The 12,302-nt window shown below is 43.3% G+C and overlaps 1 protein-coding gene across 1 annotated transcript in view; it reads left to right on the plus strand.

Moving 5' to 3' along the window:
- The first annotated feature begins 1,555 nt into the window (after positions 1-1,555).
- The window catches only part of mmp11a (matrix metallopeptidase 11a), a 41,895-nt gene continuing 31,148 nt past the window's right edge, over positions 1,556-12,302 (plus strand). Inside the window, exon 1 of the mRNA XM_041788275.1 lies at positions 1,556-1,671. Coding sequence (XP_041644209.1) covers positions 1,567-1,671 — 105 coding nt within the window. The 5' untranslated portion in view covers positions 1,556-1,566. The remainder of the gene's footprint in view (positions 1,672-12,302) is intronic.

Consider the following 12,302-nt stretch of genomic DNA (forward strand, 5'->3'; position numbering starts at 1 on the left):
GAGAGTGAACTTCTAGTTCCTGTTTGTTCTGAGAAAACCAGGCTCAAAGTTTCAGGACTTCTCCTACCTTCAGGCAGGCCAGGTGATGGGCGTGAACAACAGAGCCACATTTACATAAAGTCCACCCAAACCAAGCTTCTGAATCGGACTGGTGACGCTCATCAAAATATTCTCATAGGAAATCCGCCTTCATCAAACTTTCACTGTCGAGTGATCTTGAAGTTGTCCGAAGTCTGTTGATAATTCTTGCTGCTTCTCGTCTCTTCTACTTTTCTTCGCTGCAGGGTGCATCTTGAGGCTTGTTGATAAAGGTGATAACTAGAAACAGCTGTAGTTACGTGCCGAGGGGGGTGGCATTTGAGCCATGCGGCGTTTGTTATTGTCCATCTCAATGGGCGAAACTGGGAACAATGGCAGACTGAGCGGCCAATTATCACCCCGCAGTTTCGCTTTCCCCTCCCCTCAATATCCTTGCAGCAACTGCGAGAATAGGACATTTTTAAACACAAAATCAACACTTTTAAATGTCACATTTGTGTTACTTTTTTCATTGAATGAGTAGTTTAAATGTCGGACTTTCATAAAATGAGAAAAAACAAAAAATGATCATTTTGAAGAAAACGACTTTGTTTCCATTTTTCTCAACCAGCGGTATGCCGACTTGCAGGAACTTTATCTGGCTTCGGTCACATTTTGTCTCCCTGGTTGAGCAGGGTTGAGCAACACTGGACTAAATACATCGGTCAACAGAATGAAATCTGCATAAAATGGAGTAAAATACAATCCTGCTCCTCCCTTAAAAATGTCCAAATGTTATAGTACAGCGCTGCAAAATAATGCACATAAATTTAATTTAACCATACCAAAAATGTTGTTCACAAATGGAGAAATTATGTGTCAAAAAACATTAAAATGCAGAGATATTTGTAAAAAAAAAAAAAAAAAAAAAGACTCAACATATGTTGCTTGTCTTGCCAGTTAAGGGGGACCCTGTGTAAATTCTTTCTGGGGGCCCTAAATTCCAAGCTACAGCCCTGGTCTGAGAACCCTGGTTCTAAACTACCATAAAAACAGAATCATTCCCTTCATTCAGCTCTGATCTCTCACTCCTCGCTTGCAGGATTTCTCCACATCAGAAGGACTAGAATGAGGCTTGTTCTGCGTTTTTGTGGCTGGCTGGTTTGAGCTTTTGTGTCCCTGTAAGACTCTTAGAATAATCCTTTAAATTCCCATATAGGTTCAACAATGTGTCTGCACGTGCACGGTCTTTCTGAGCTGCCTTTGGAGCACTGTGTGTGTCTCAGACATGTTTAGATCCTCTTATTGTTGTTGGGTTTTGTTTCCTTTCCAAATCAGAAGCTACAGGTTGGAGGGAAAAAGCCTAATCATCTGTTTTGAGTTGAGTGGCGCGCGGCAGAGAAAGGGTTAAGAGTCACATGGTAGCGGGTGGTATTATCAGCCCTGGGCTGTAAAAAAAGTGTATGTAAGGAGAACAAAGAAATCAGAGTGTATTTAAAGAGCAGCTCCCCGGATCCTGCAGCCGTGTGTGCGCCAACGCTGCCCAGGATGCGGACCGCTGTGCTCGTGTGCTGCTGCGTGTTTGCGCTGAAATGTCTCCAGAGCACGAGCTGTCTGCCGGTGAGGGGGTCCGCCAGGTACAAGGTGGCATCGGTGAGTCCTTAAATTCACTTTGATTTGATGCAGAGCCGGATTAGACAGAGAGGGAGAGCTTTCCCTGCAGGACTTGTGTTGATGCTTAATTAGCCCCTCTGGTTCTCTGCTGCACGCGCGAGGAGTGATTTACGTGGGTGCATTTTGAAGGAATCTGCTGTGTTGACTTTCTTCATTCTTTCTGCTGATAGTTGCTCCCCAGCCCCCTAAACACACTCACACATGCACACATGTGCACGCATGCCAAACGTTTTCTGGTGCAGACTTTAGCGCCTAATTTGCTCCATGATCAGCGCAGCTTGAAGAGTTTTGGTTCCCATGCAGGTTTTTCTGCAGAAGCAGGTACCCCAGAAGTTGTGAACATTTCAGTGCTTGAGTTTCACGTGTTTAAAAACTGTGAAAACAGTGAATTTAAAGGTGCAGTTTGCAGATCTTTCACACTGAAACGTTTTCTGTGAGGTGTATTTACCTTGATTATTTCCAACAATTACAGCCATGTGTATGTCTCTAACAGGACGTCCTGACTATGACAGACGTGACTGCTTTGTTTTTAAGGGTTTTGTTTTTAGTAAAGTTGTGCATTTAAAGCTCCTGATCCTCTCTGTGCCAGCTGTTGGCAGTTATGACAGCTGAAACTGAGAAATGTTCCTTAAACTGGGACTATTTTGCTGAGTTGCTGAGGGTGGCAAAGACACTAGAGGGCGCTTTCTTATCCCTGAAGTCAGTTTGGATGCAGCCGAGTTCCTGTTTTCCTTTATTCCTCAGCAGAAATGTGAAGATTTCTGTGACGACTGATTCGCTCATGTAGAATAAAAGAACAGTTGTATGAACAGGATTTTTAGGGTTAATGTACAGTTAATGATAAACAACAAGCACATACTTTTAGTCTCACTTCACCTGAAGAACAGGTACACATTCTGATCAGATCTCTCCTTTTCTATTGATCCCTGCAGTTCTTCAGCGCGTGCTCTGGTCCGTCTCCATCATCTCCTTTAAGCAGAGGCTATTTTCAGTAGCCTTGCAAAGCAGACGGGTTTGCCAGACCCCACATCTGTCATCAGGCAAAGCTCCAATCTACAATTTTTCTACTGAGCCACCAATCAGCATCGTTTAACCAGAATGAGGTTTAGTTGTACTGTGAGCTGATAGCAATGGCTGCCACTGATGTAGCAGTCAGCATGGATGTAGCTTTGGTAATGGTAGCAGTTTTTTCAGAACTGGACCACATTTCTACGACGTAAGGAGCTATGAAGAAGAACTGCACTGAAAGTTTTACATGACAGAAGAGATGTTTTCACTCCTCTGCTGAGTGTGTAGGCGTTATGGTGGGGTTGAGTTGACCTGTAAGCCTGGGTGTACTCTGGCTGCCACCAGGGTAGCAATTAGCTTGGATGTAGCTGTAGAAAAGCTGTAGTTTATCAGACCTGAGCCCAGTTCTTTATTAAAACAAGAGCAAAGAGCCAAATTTTCTGTGAAGAGGAGATGCACATCTCCAGATAGGCTTCAGCATGAGCTTTATCCACCAACAAGCTCCACCGCTCAAACGCTACGCTAGTGCTAGCCTGTAGAGCTCCAGTGTTGCCCTGCATGTTTACTACTTAAATTTTTCTTGTCAGTTTGATTAGTCCGTTATGAGTGTGACAGAACATTCGTTCAATTACCTTCCAAGAATTTCTTTGAAACGTCCTGCCCTTCCTAACACTTCCTTTGAGAGGTTTCCCAGATGAAAGTGGAGATATGAAACAGTCTGTCTGGTGTTTCAGGTCACATTTTAAGTGAATTGATGCCAAAATTCATCATCCATGTAGAGCGGATCAGCCCAAACAGAAACGAGACTGCACAAAGTATCGGGTCAATTTCAAAATAAACCACAATGCAGGGACTCCTGAGTGTAAATCTCATCACTATATCAACACAGCATCAAAACCAGCGGTACGAGCTACAGGTCACCAGAGGTCCCAGAGGTAACACAAGGCTACAGACAAAGAGAAGTTAAACTTAGGCCCTGTTTACACGACAACGTTTTTGAGTGAAAACACAAACGTTTTGTATTGTTTTGGCTGTCCGTTTACACGGCAACGCAGTTTTGGTGCCTGAAACTGGTACTTTCTGAAAATGGACATGCGCACTGTGGCTGCAGTAAACATTCATGCATGAGTAGGCTTATAATGCGTGCGCAGATGGGAAGCCCAAAACAAAACAAAGATGGCCGACATCTGTGTACTGTTCATGCTCCTCACTCTTTTTTTTTTAAAGGTTTATTTTGGGCATTTATTTGATAGAGGAGAGGATAGTGGATAGAGTCGGAAACAGGGAAGAGGGCGGGGAGAGGCATGTGGTGAGGGGCGGGTTCAAGCCCGGGCCGCCCGCGTATATGGGTCGCACGCCTTATCCATTCTGCCACCTGCGCCCCCAACTCCTCACTCTTTTGAATTTAACTGAACTTCTCCAATAAAGTGTTGATTTACTTCACCATCACTTGGATCAGCGGAGACGTATTTCATGCCTGCACCTCCTGACTCGACCCATACGCCGTCGAAGGGCAGCCCGAAGGGCGATATTGGACATTGCAAAATCACACCACCATCTACTGGCCTGGCATGTATACTACATCGTTTTTGGTGTTTCCTGCAGTCCTGTGTGAACGGAGATCATTTTGAAAATGTTGCCATCTGAACCTGGAACTTTTTGGAAACGAAAACGGAAAATGAAGCAAAATGTTGTCATGTAAAACGGGTGAAAACCACAGAGTTTTACATGAAAACGGCTCACTGTTTTAAGAAAACCAACATACTCACCCATGGTAGAAGCAAAAAAGAATATCACGCGATCTCTCTGCTCCAGCTGCAAATACGGAGAGGATGGAGTGTACGAGGTTCACTGAAATGCATGAAAATGTTTGCTAACTGCCATGAAACGGGGGCTGGGAAATTAATCGGAAATTAGATTAAATCGCAATATGGCCTCCTGCAATTTTCAAATCGCAGAATATTTTGTTGACCTGAAATTTGTGTTGAAATAGCAGATTGAACCTTTTTTTTTCTTTGCAGTAGAGATGTTATCCATGACATATCATGTGATCGTTCAAGAGCCATTTTTTAGAATAGGCTACAAAAAAATCCTACCTTCATTTTTGTTTTTTTTTTTAAATGAAATATAAGAAAGACAAAAACCCTCCAATGCATTTTGTTCCTCTGTGCAGTGTTGACGGGTGAGCGGTGACTCCCAGAGTGGAGAAGGAGTGGGGCTAGGTAACTAGATCATTAAAGTTTTCACGTGTTATTTGGAAGTATTGAAAATGTTTTTTCCACGTCAATACTTCGCATGTCCTTCACCAACATGGCATACTCTCCTTCCTCGTCTCTTGTGGCATTTAATGGCCATACGTACCATTGTCTCTTAATTTTATTGCTTTGCAAAGCCAGCAGGCTTCGTCAGTGAAGGACGCCATGACAGAAAAATGTAAACAACGAGCAAGGATTGTGGGAAATGTAGGATTTCATGGAAATTTCACAGGAAACTACTACCCAGCAGTGTGCTCGACTATGGAAGCTCTGATGACTGCGGACATTCGGCTCGAAGTCTGCTCTGCTCACAGTACGCTCGAGTATGTTTGAGCCTTAAGACCAGAGAAACGGCGAGAGAAACTTTATAAAATAATATAACACTACACTTTAGTGCCCCATGACAATAACGCCCTCGCGGAAACATGCTGTTAGGGCACGTCAACGAGAGCATGCTAGTTTTTTCACGCAAGTTTTAAAGAGCGTATTACAGTGTTTTAACGTCCTCTAAGTTGCATCTTTGTGAAATAAAGAAAGATAAATGCAACTGTTAATTCACATGTCCACATTTGTGTTTATGTACAGTATATATCCTGTGTATATCAATGTTCTTATTCCATATATCGGCTGATATATCGGATATCAGCTTTTTTTAGCCCCCAATATCGGCATCGGCCCCAAAAATCCGATATCGGTCGGGCTCTAGTAGAGAGGGGATGGAGCGGCAGTGTCAGCTTTTGTTACTGTTTGGACTGAGAGGTAGCAGAGTTAACATGTTAAAAGTGCCACAGCTTTAATATTCCTTGACAGGGATGAGCGGGAGATCAGTGAATCCATCTAAATTGATTTTTAATTACAAACAAATCCTGGCAGTGCGAGAGCATGCAGGAGTCTGCTTTCAATATTTGATGAGTAAATGGCTGAATATTGGTTTTCTGTGACTTCTGGATTTTTATTAGAATAATAATGAGGCTTAAATCTCTGCTATCCTGACGACCCTGTACCCTTTTACCCCTGTGAACACAGACGCTCCCCTCAGAATCATCAGGGCCAATGAGGCTAATGACACTTTAACGCGGTAATGAAGAAAATGGGTGTTTTAGGGGCGCTGTGGAGCTGACCTGTCACTGTAATTAGCCCTGGAGTGTCTCGAACGTTAAAGAAATGACTATCATCACTTTGATTTCTGTCAGCTCAGCACTCATGACTCGGCAGCTCCCTCTCTCTTTCTCTCTCTCTCTCCCTCTCTCTCTCTCCCTCTCTCACTCTCTCTCTCTCGCTGTCTCTCTCTCCCTCTCTCTCTTTCTCTCTCTCTCCCTCCCTCTCTCTCTCTCTCTCTCTCTCTCACTGTCTCTCTCTCCCTCTCTCTCTCTCTCTCTCTCTCCCTCTCTCTCTCTCTCTCTCTCACTCTCTCTCTCTCTCTCTCGCTGTCTCTCTCTCCCTCTCTCTCTTTCTCTCTCTCTCTCTCTCTCTCTCTCTCTTTCTCTCTCTCTCTCTCGCTCTCTCGGTGCGTGCAGGGTGACAGCGGAGTGTTTTGGTTTCTGAGGAGGGGAAGGGGGGTTAAAGAATCTAAAGGTTGCAGAGTTCTCGTGTCTGCAGGGCAGGAAGCAGTAATAACTGGTCTTAAAGGCATTTTGTCAACAACACCATAAAAGAAGAAGGGGTCGTCCGTATGGACCCGTCATGACGGCGTCAGCAGCATAAACTGTCACTCATTGTTTGCTGTCTTTAGTCTGCTCTGAGAGTCTCTGTGGTTGTTTTTACCCTCAGACAGGCTACATCGAATCATTTTCAGTCTCTTGTTGTGCTTCGGCCGTAGTTCTCTTGTTTATTTCCTCTCCGTGTGAGTTTCCACAGGAATGTCCTGTTTACAGGTAGAGAGAAGTGAGGAATTTATCAATACTTCTCTGTTGGTCTTCTGTCAGTGTATTTTCTGGCAGATCACTTCCTGCTTACCCAGACTCAAAATATGGAAGAAACTTTCATTTTTCCATGTTTTCTGTTTTTGACCCAAAATGGAAAAAACAGAAAAACCACAGTCTTTTTTTCCATTTTTTTCATTTTGGTCACAAAAACGGCAAAAAAGGAATAATGGTTCATTTTTACGTTTTTTTTCCATTTTTGGTCAAAACCAGAAAAATAGGAATAATGGTTAGTTTTTCTGTTTTATCCATTTATGGTAACAAACGGAAACACAGTTTGATTTTCCATTTTTTTCCACTTTTGGTCAAAAACAGAAAAACAGCTTGATTTTCTGTTTTTTCCTTTTTTGATCAAAAACGAAAAATGACTCGATTTTCCGTTTTGCTTTTTTGGTCAATAACAGAAAAAAGAAATAATGGTCCATTTTTCTGTTTTTCCATTTATGGTCACAAACAGAAAAACAGCTCAGTTTTCAGGAAGAATGGTTTGTTTTCCTCCATCCCTCTCTCAGTGAACACATCAGTCTTCATCATGAACGCGGTCCTGATTCTGTTTCAGCATCATTTGCCTGCAGGCAGCATCACCGCTAAGACCTCATTAACAGAACCTGCACACAGAAATACATCTAAAAGCTCAGCAACAAATGAGCCACTAGTGACCAGTAGAGGATTAAATGGTTTGGCTACTTCGTTGTGGTGGAGATGGAGATGAGCTGGAGGAAAAAGCCTTCAGTTTACCTGTCCATCTTTGATCAGACCCTCACCTTTGGTCATGAGCTTTGAGTATAACTGGAGATTTCCGATAAACAGAAGAAGCCATATGTGAACAGGATCTCTGGACCAAAGCTCATTTAACATGGACTGAGGAAACCACAGACATTAACACTGGACACTAACACAGACACTGGACTAAAGAGGAGAGGGAGCATCCAGCTAGTTCTCCTGGCTCAGCTCTAAAGCCTGCATCTCTGATGGTATGGGGTTGCATTAGTGCCTATGGCGTGGGCAGCTCTAACATCTGGAAAGGAACTATTAATGCTGGAAAGTAGAGAGAGCTTTCAGAGCAGTGTTACTCAACCAAAGAGCCAAAATGATGAAAAATACCTTTGCAAGAGCCACAATCTAAGTGGTGAAAAGTGGCAAAAACAGCTTGAAGTAGCAATAACAATAAGTTAAAGGTGGCAAAAATTGTAAAAAAAAAAAAAAAAAAAAAAGCAGCACAAATGGGTGAAAAGGGGCATAAATTGGGAGGAAAAAGTGGAAAATAGTCAGAAAGAAGCAAAAATGGGTCAGAAGTGACAAAAAATGAGTAAAAAGTGGCAAAAATGGGCAAAAAAATAGGAAACAAGTGGTATTTTAATGCAAAGTGTAGCTTAAATGGGCAAAAAGTGGCAAAATTGAAAAAATTGGCAAAAATAAATGGTAAAAATGGCCAAAAAAAGGGGAAAAAGGGTTAAAAATTGGCAAAAATGGTCAAAGAAATAGAAAACAAGTGGTATTTAATGGCAACAGGTACTATAAATGAGCAAAAAGGGGCAAAAATAATCATGAAAAGAGGCAAAAATAGGAAAAAATGAAACAAGTTGTATTTAATGGCAAAGGGTAGTTTAAATGGGTGAAAAGTGGCAAAAATTATTGAAAAAAGGGCAAAAAAATGGTATAAAAGTGGCAAAAATCAGGATAAAGTGTAAAAAAGATCACTTAAATTGGCAAAAACCATTAAAACAGTGGTATTTAATGGCGAAAGGTAACGTAAATGGGCAAAAAGTGGCAAAAATTGTGAAAATGGTAAAGTTTCCCTTTTTTAAGTTATTTGGGGGCATAATATTTAAAATTAAGACATAAAAGAGCCACAAATCACCACAAAAGAGCCACATGTTCAGTATCACTGTTTTAGAGCAACATCTGCTCCCATCCAGACAACGTCTCTGTCAGGGAAGGCTGCCACTATTTCAGCAGGACCATGCTAAACCACATACCACATCCATCACAACAGCACACCTTCACAGGAGAAGAGTTCGGGTCCTGAACTGGTCTGCCTGCAGTCCAGACCTTTCACCAAAGGAAAACATTTGGAGCATCAGAAAAGGAAAAGAAGACCCAGGACTGCTAAGCAGCTAGAACCCAAGAATGGGACAACATTTCTCTCCATCAGCTGGTCTCCTCACTCCCCAGACGTTTACAGACTGTTGATAAAAGAAGAGAGGATGCTACACCATGGTAAACATGGACCTGTCCCTACTTTTTTGAGACGTGTTGCTGCCATCAAATTCAAAATGAGCTGATATTTTCCTGAAATGTTCAAATGTCTCAGTTTAACATCTGATCTGTTGGTTCTGTTCTACTGTGAATCAAATCTGAGTTTATGAGATTTGACAATCATCGACATAACATTTTGCACAGCGTCCCAGCTTTTTTGGAATCGTGGTTGTATTTAACCCTGTAAATCAGACTATGGTTGCCTAATTTTCACACGTTTAGCAGCTCAGTCCTGCTTCAGTGAAACTTGTAGACCAGTACCTGACAGCGTCTGTCCTGGTCTCATGAATCTGGATCAGACTGACCCTGACTGAACACATAACAGTTTTCAGTCGCCGGTATCCGCTCCGTGTCTCTGCATACTTGAAATACTTTTCCACAGTTAAATTCTCATGATCAGGAGAGGGTTCATTGTTGTGTTCTGACATGTTTTAGTAAACACGGTGATTATCTGTGGGCTCAGAAACATGAAGAATGACTTCTCAGCGCCGTATTATCACAGCTAACCTGCACCTGTGGTGACGGCGTTGTTATGTCTGCTGGTCAGCCCTGTGGAAAGTCTAATCTGCAGTGTGTCCATTTCTTCTCTGCGTGTTGACAAAGGAGCGAGCGATTGCACAGGTCCGGACAGGCCTTCGTGTCTGTGGCATTCAGGGCAGCGTGGTTCTCTCTGCAGAGTGGGAGGAGCAAGCTGCTAACTGTTTGGATATCGCTGCTGTCAATTAGCACGTGTCCGCTGGTGTTTCTTTCTTCTTGGTCCCATCATGTCGAGCTCTTCGGGCGATACGATTGGTCCGAGAACCGTGAGAGCGAAGGTGACATCAGAGCCGGCGAGGTTCCCATCGAGTGGATCTAGGTCACAGCTGTGAGCGGCTGAAGAGACACAACGGGAGGGGGACCGGTCCAAAGGCACACGCAGCCCTCTTTCAGGAAGTTAATCAGATGCTTTTGTTAGAGAGAAAGGAGCCTAGGCCTCGCTCTGATTCATTCACTGAGAATCAGAGAGGAGGGAAAGCATCAAACGCACAGATCGGTCCAGAATATTTATAGCATCAGCCGGCTGAATCACCACAGAGCTGTTAGACTTCATCCCTGAGCCCCAGAATATCAGCGTCTCTGTTCACACAAAGATGGAAACTGGAGCTTTAGCATTCAGGATTGCCAGATTTTATCAGAGCTTAAGCCAAATAAAGGAGATGATTGGTGAAGTCAAAGACCCTGTTTACATCCTACATTAACAATGCTTTTTAGGCATTCAGATAAACTCTGGATCAACAGTTGTTCTCCATTGATGACCTGATATCAGACTCTCTGCTTCTAACAACCGCCCATCCATCCTCTCTGAGGCTCTCTGACTGTGGCTTAGTGTCTCTACATGCTGATAAAAATGAACGGAGGCTAATTAGCCACAGGCTAAGAGGCTGGCGGTGCCTCTTTAACAGCTTTTCTCTCTCATGTTGTCATAAACATGCTTTTAAAGGACACCCTGATGTACTATTTAGCACAATGATTTTCAAACATTTTTTGCCCAAGGCACACCTCTATGTTCATACAAAATTTCCTCTTTATTAGCTTTACTTAAAGTTGTAGTGATAATGCATGGTTGTTCACATCCACGACACACACCTAGAGATTCCTGGCCTTCACCATTTGGGAACAACTGGAGTACATAAATGCACTCTAATGCCCCGTTTATACGACAACGTTTTGCTTCCTTTTCTGTTTTTGTTTCCAAAAAGTTCAGCCGGCAACGTTTTCAAAATGATCTCCATTCACACGAGACTCGCCCCGTACGCCGTCGAAGGTCGTGTGGGGTGAGTCAGAATCTGGTGCAGGCATGAAATACGTCTCTGCTGATCCAAGTGATGGTGAAGTAAACCAACACTTTGTTGGAGAAGTACCGTTAAATTCAAAAGAGTGAGGAGCTTGAACAGTACACTGGTGTCGGCCATCTTTTTTTTGGGGCTTCCCATCCGTGCGTGCGTTATAAAGGCCCGAACACCCTTGAGCGTACTGTGAGTGGAGCGGACTCTGCGGACATGTGAAGTATTGATGTGGAAGAACAAGTGCGAAATGCAGGTCTGTGTCACATTTTATGCGGGTAGATGTGAAAAATACATGCCGAGCAGTGTTTTGTGTGACACCAGTATGCAGAGCGGAGTCTGCGCGGTTGTAAAATTTGAGCTTTGCGTGCACGGATCTTGCGGACATCCGCTTTGAGTTCGTGTGGACCTCTGCGGAGTCTGTTCTGCATACGTTCCGCCTGAGTATGTTTGGGCCTTAAGTCTACTTGCGCATGGATATTTACTGCAGCCACAGTGTGCGTGTCCATTTTCAGAAAAGTGACGGTTTCCCTGTTTACACGGAGACGGGGGCGTTTTGATAAACTTCCACTCTGGAGCCAGTTTCCAACAAGTTCTGTTTTCAGGTACCAAAACGGCGTTGCAGTGTAAACGGACAGCCCAAACGCTACAAAACTTTTGCGTTTTCACTCGAAAACGTTAACGTATAAACGGGGCATAAAATGCGTGTTTTTGCAGCTACACCATATGCATATGCAATTGTTGATGAAGCAATCTGCTGCTGCAGATCCAACACTTTTTGCACTGGTTTCTAGGCATTTTTACAATTCATAATACATAATATGTAACCTGACACATTGTTTCACACATCCTTCTGGAAAACTTCTCATAGATGGCGTTTGGGAAAGGGCAGAGAAAAAAAACTCGGAGTGTGATTGGGTGAATGTTCTGTCACATCTTTACGGGCCAATCAGAACAACAAAACAGTGGCGTAGCCGCAGCTACCGAGGAATATCCCCAACCATGGCGATTGTAGACATGTCAGTACACGACTTTTATGGTTTTTGAAAAAGAAAACTCACACAGAACTCCTAAAGAGGTTTAAGTCCAGTCGAAGCAGACTCTCTCTCCATAAAAAGCTGAACCTTCCAGAGGAATGGTTTGCCTGTTTACTGTTGTTCCTCTGGGGATCACGATCCCATCAACGATGAATCATCACCGAGCCGACTGAACAGTTAAAATATGGATGTCTGACGTCCCAGCGGAAGACCTTTTCAGAGCCAGCGGAGATAAAACCCAGCTGGTTTACATCACCTTCAGCTGCCTGTTTCTGATTCTCTGGAGATAAGCGGGATTAGGAGAGT

Source organism: Cheilinus undulatus, linkage group 5 (genome assembly GCF_018320785.1).
Source record: "Cheilinus undulatus linkage group 5, ASM1832078v1, whole genome shotgun sequence".
Taxonomy (NCBI): Eukaryota; Metazoa; Chordata; class Actinopteri; order Labriformes; family Labridae; genus Cheilinus; species Cheilinus undulatus.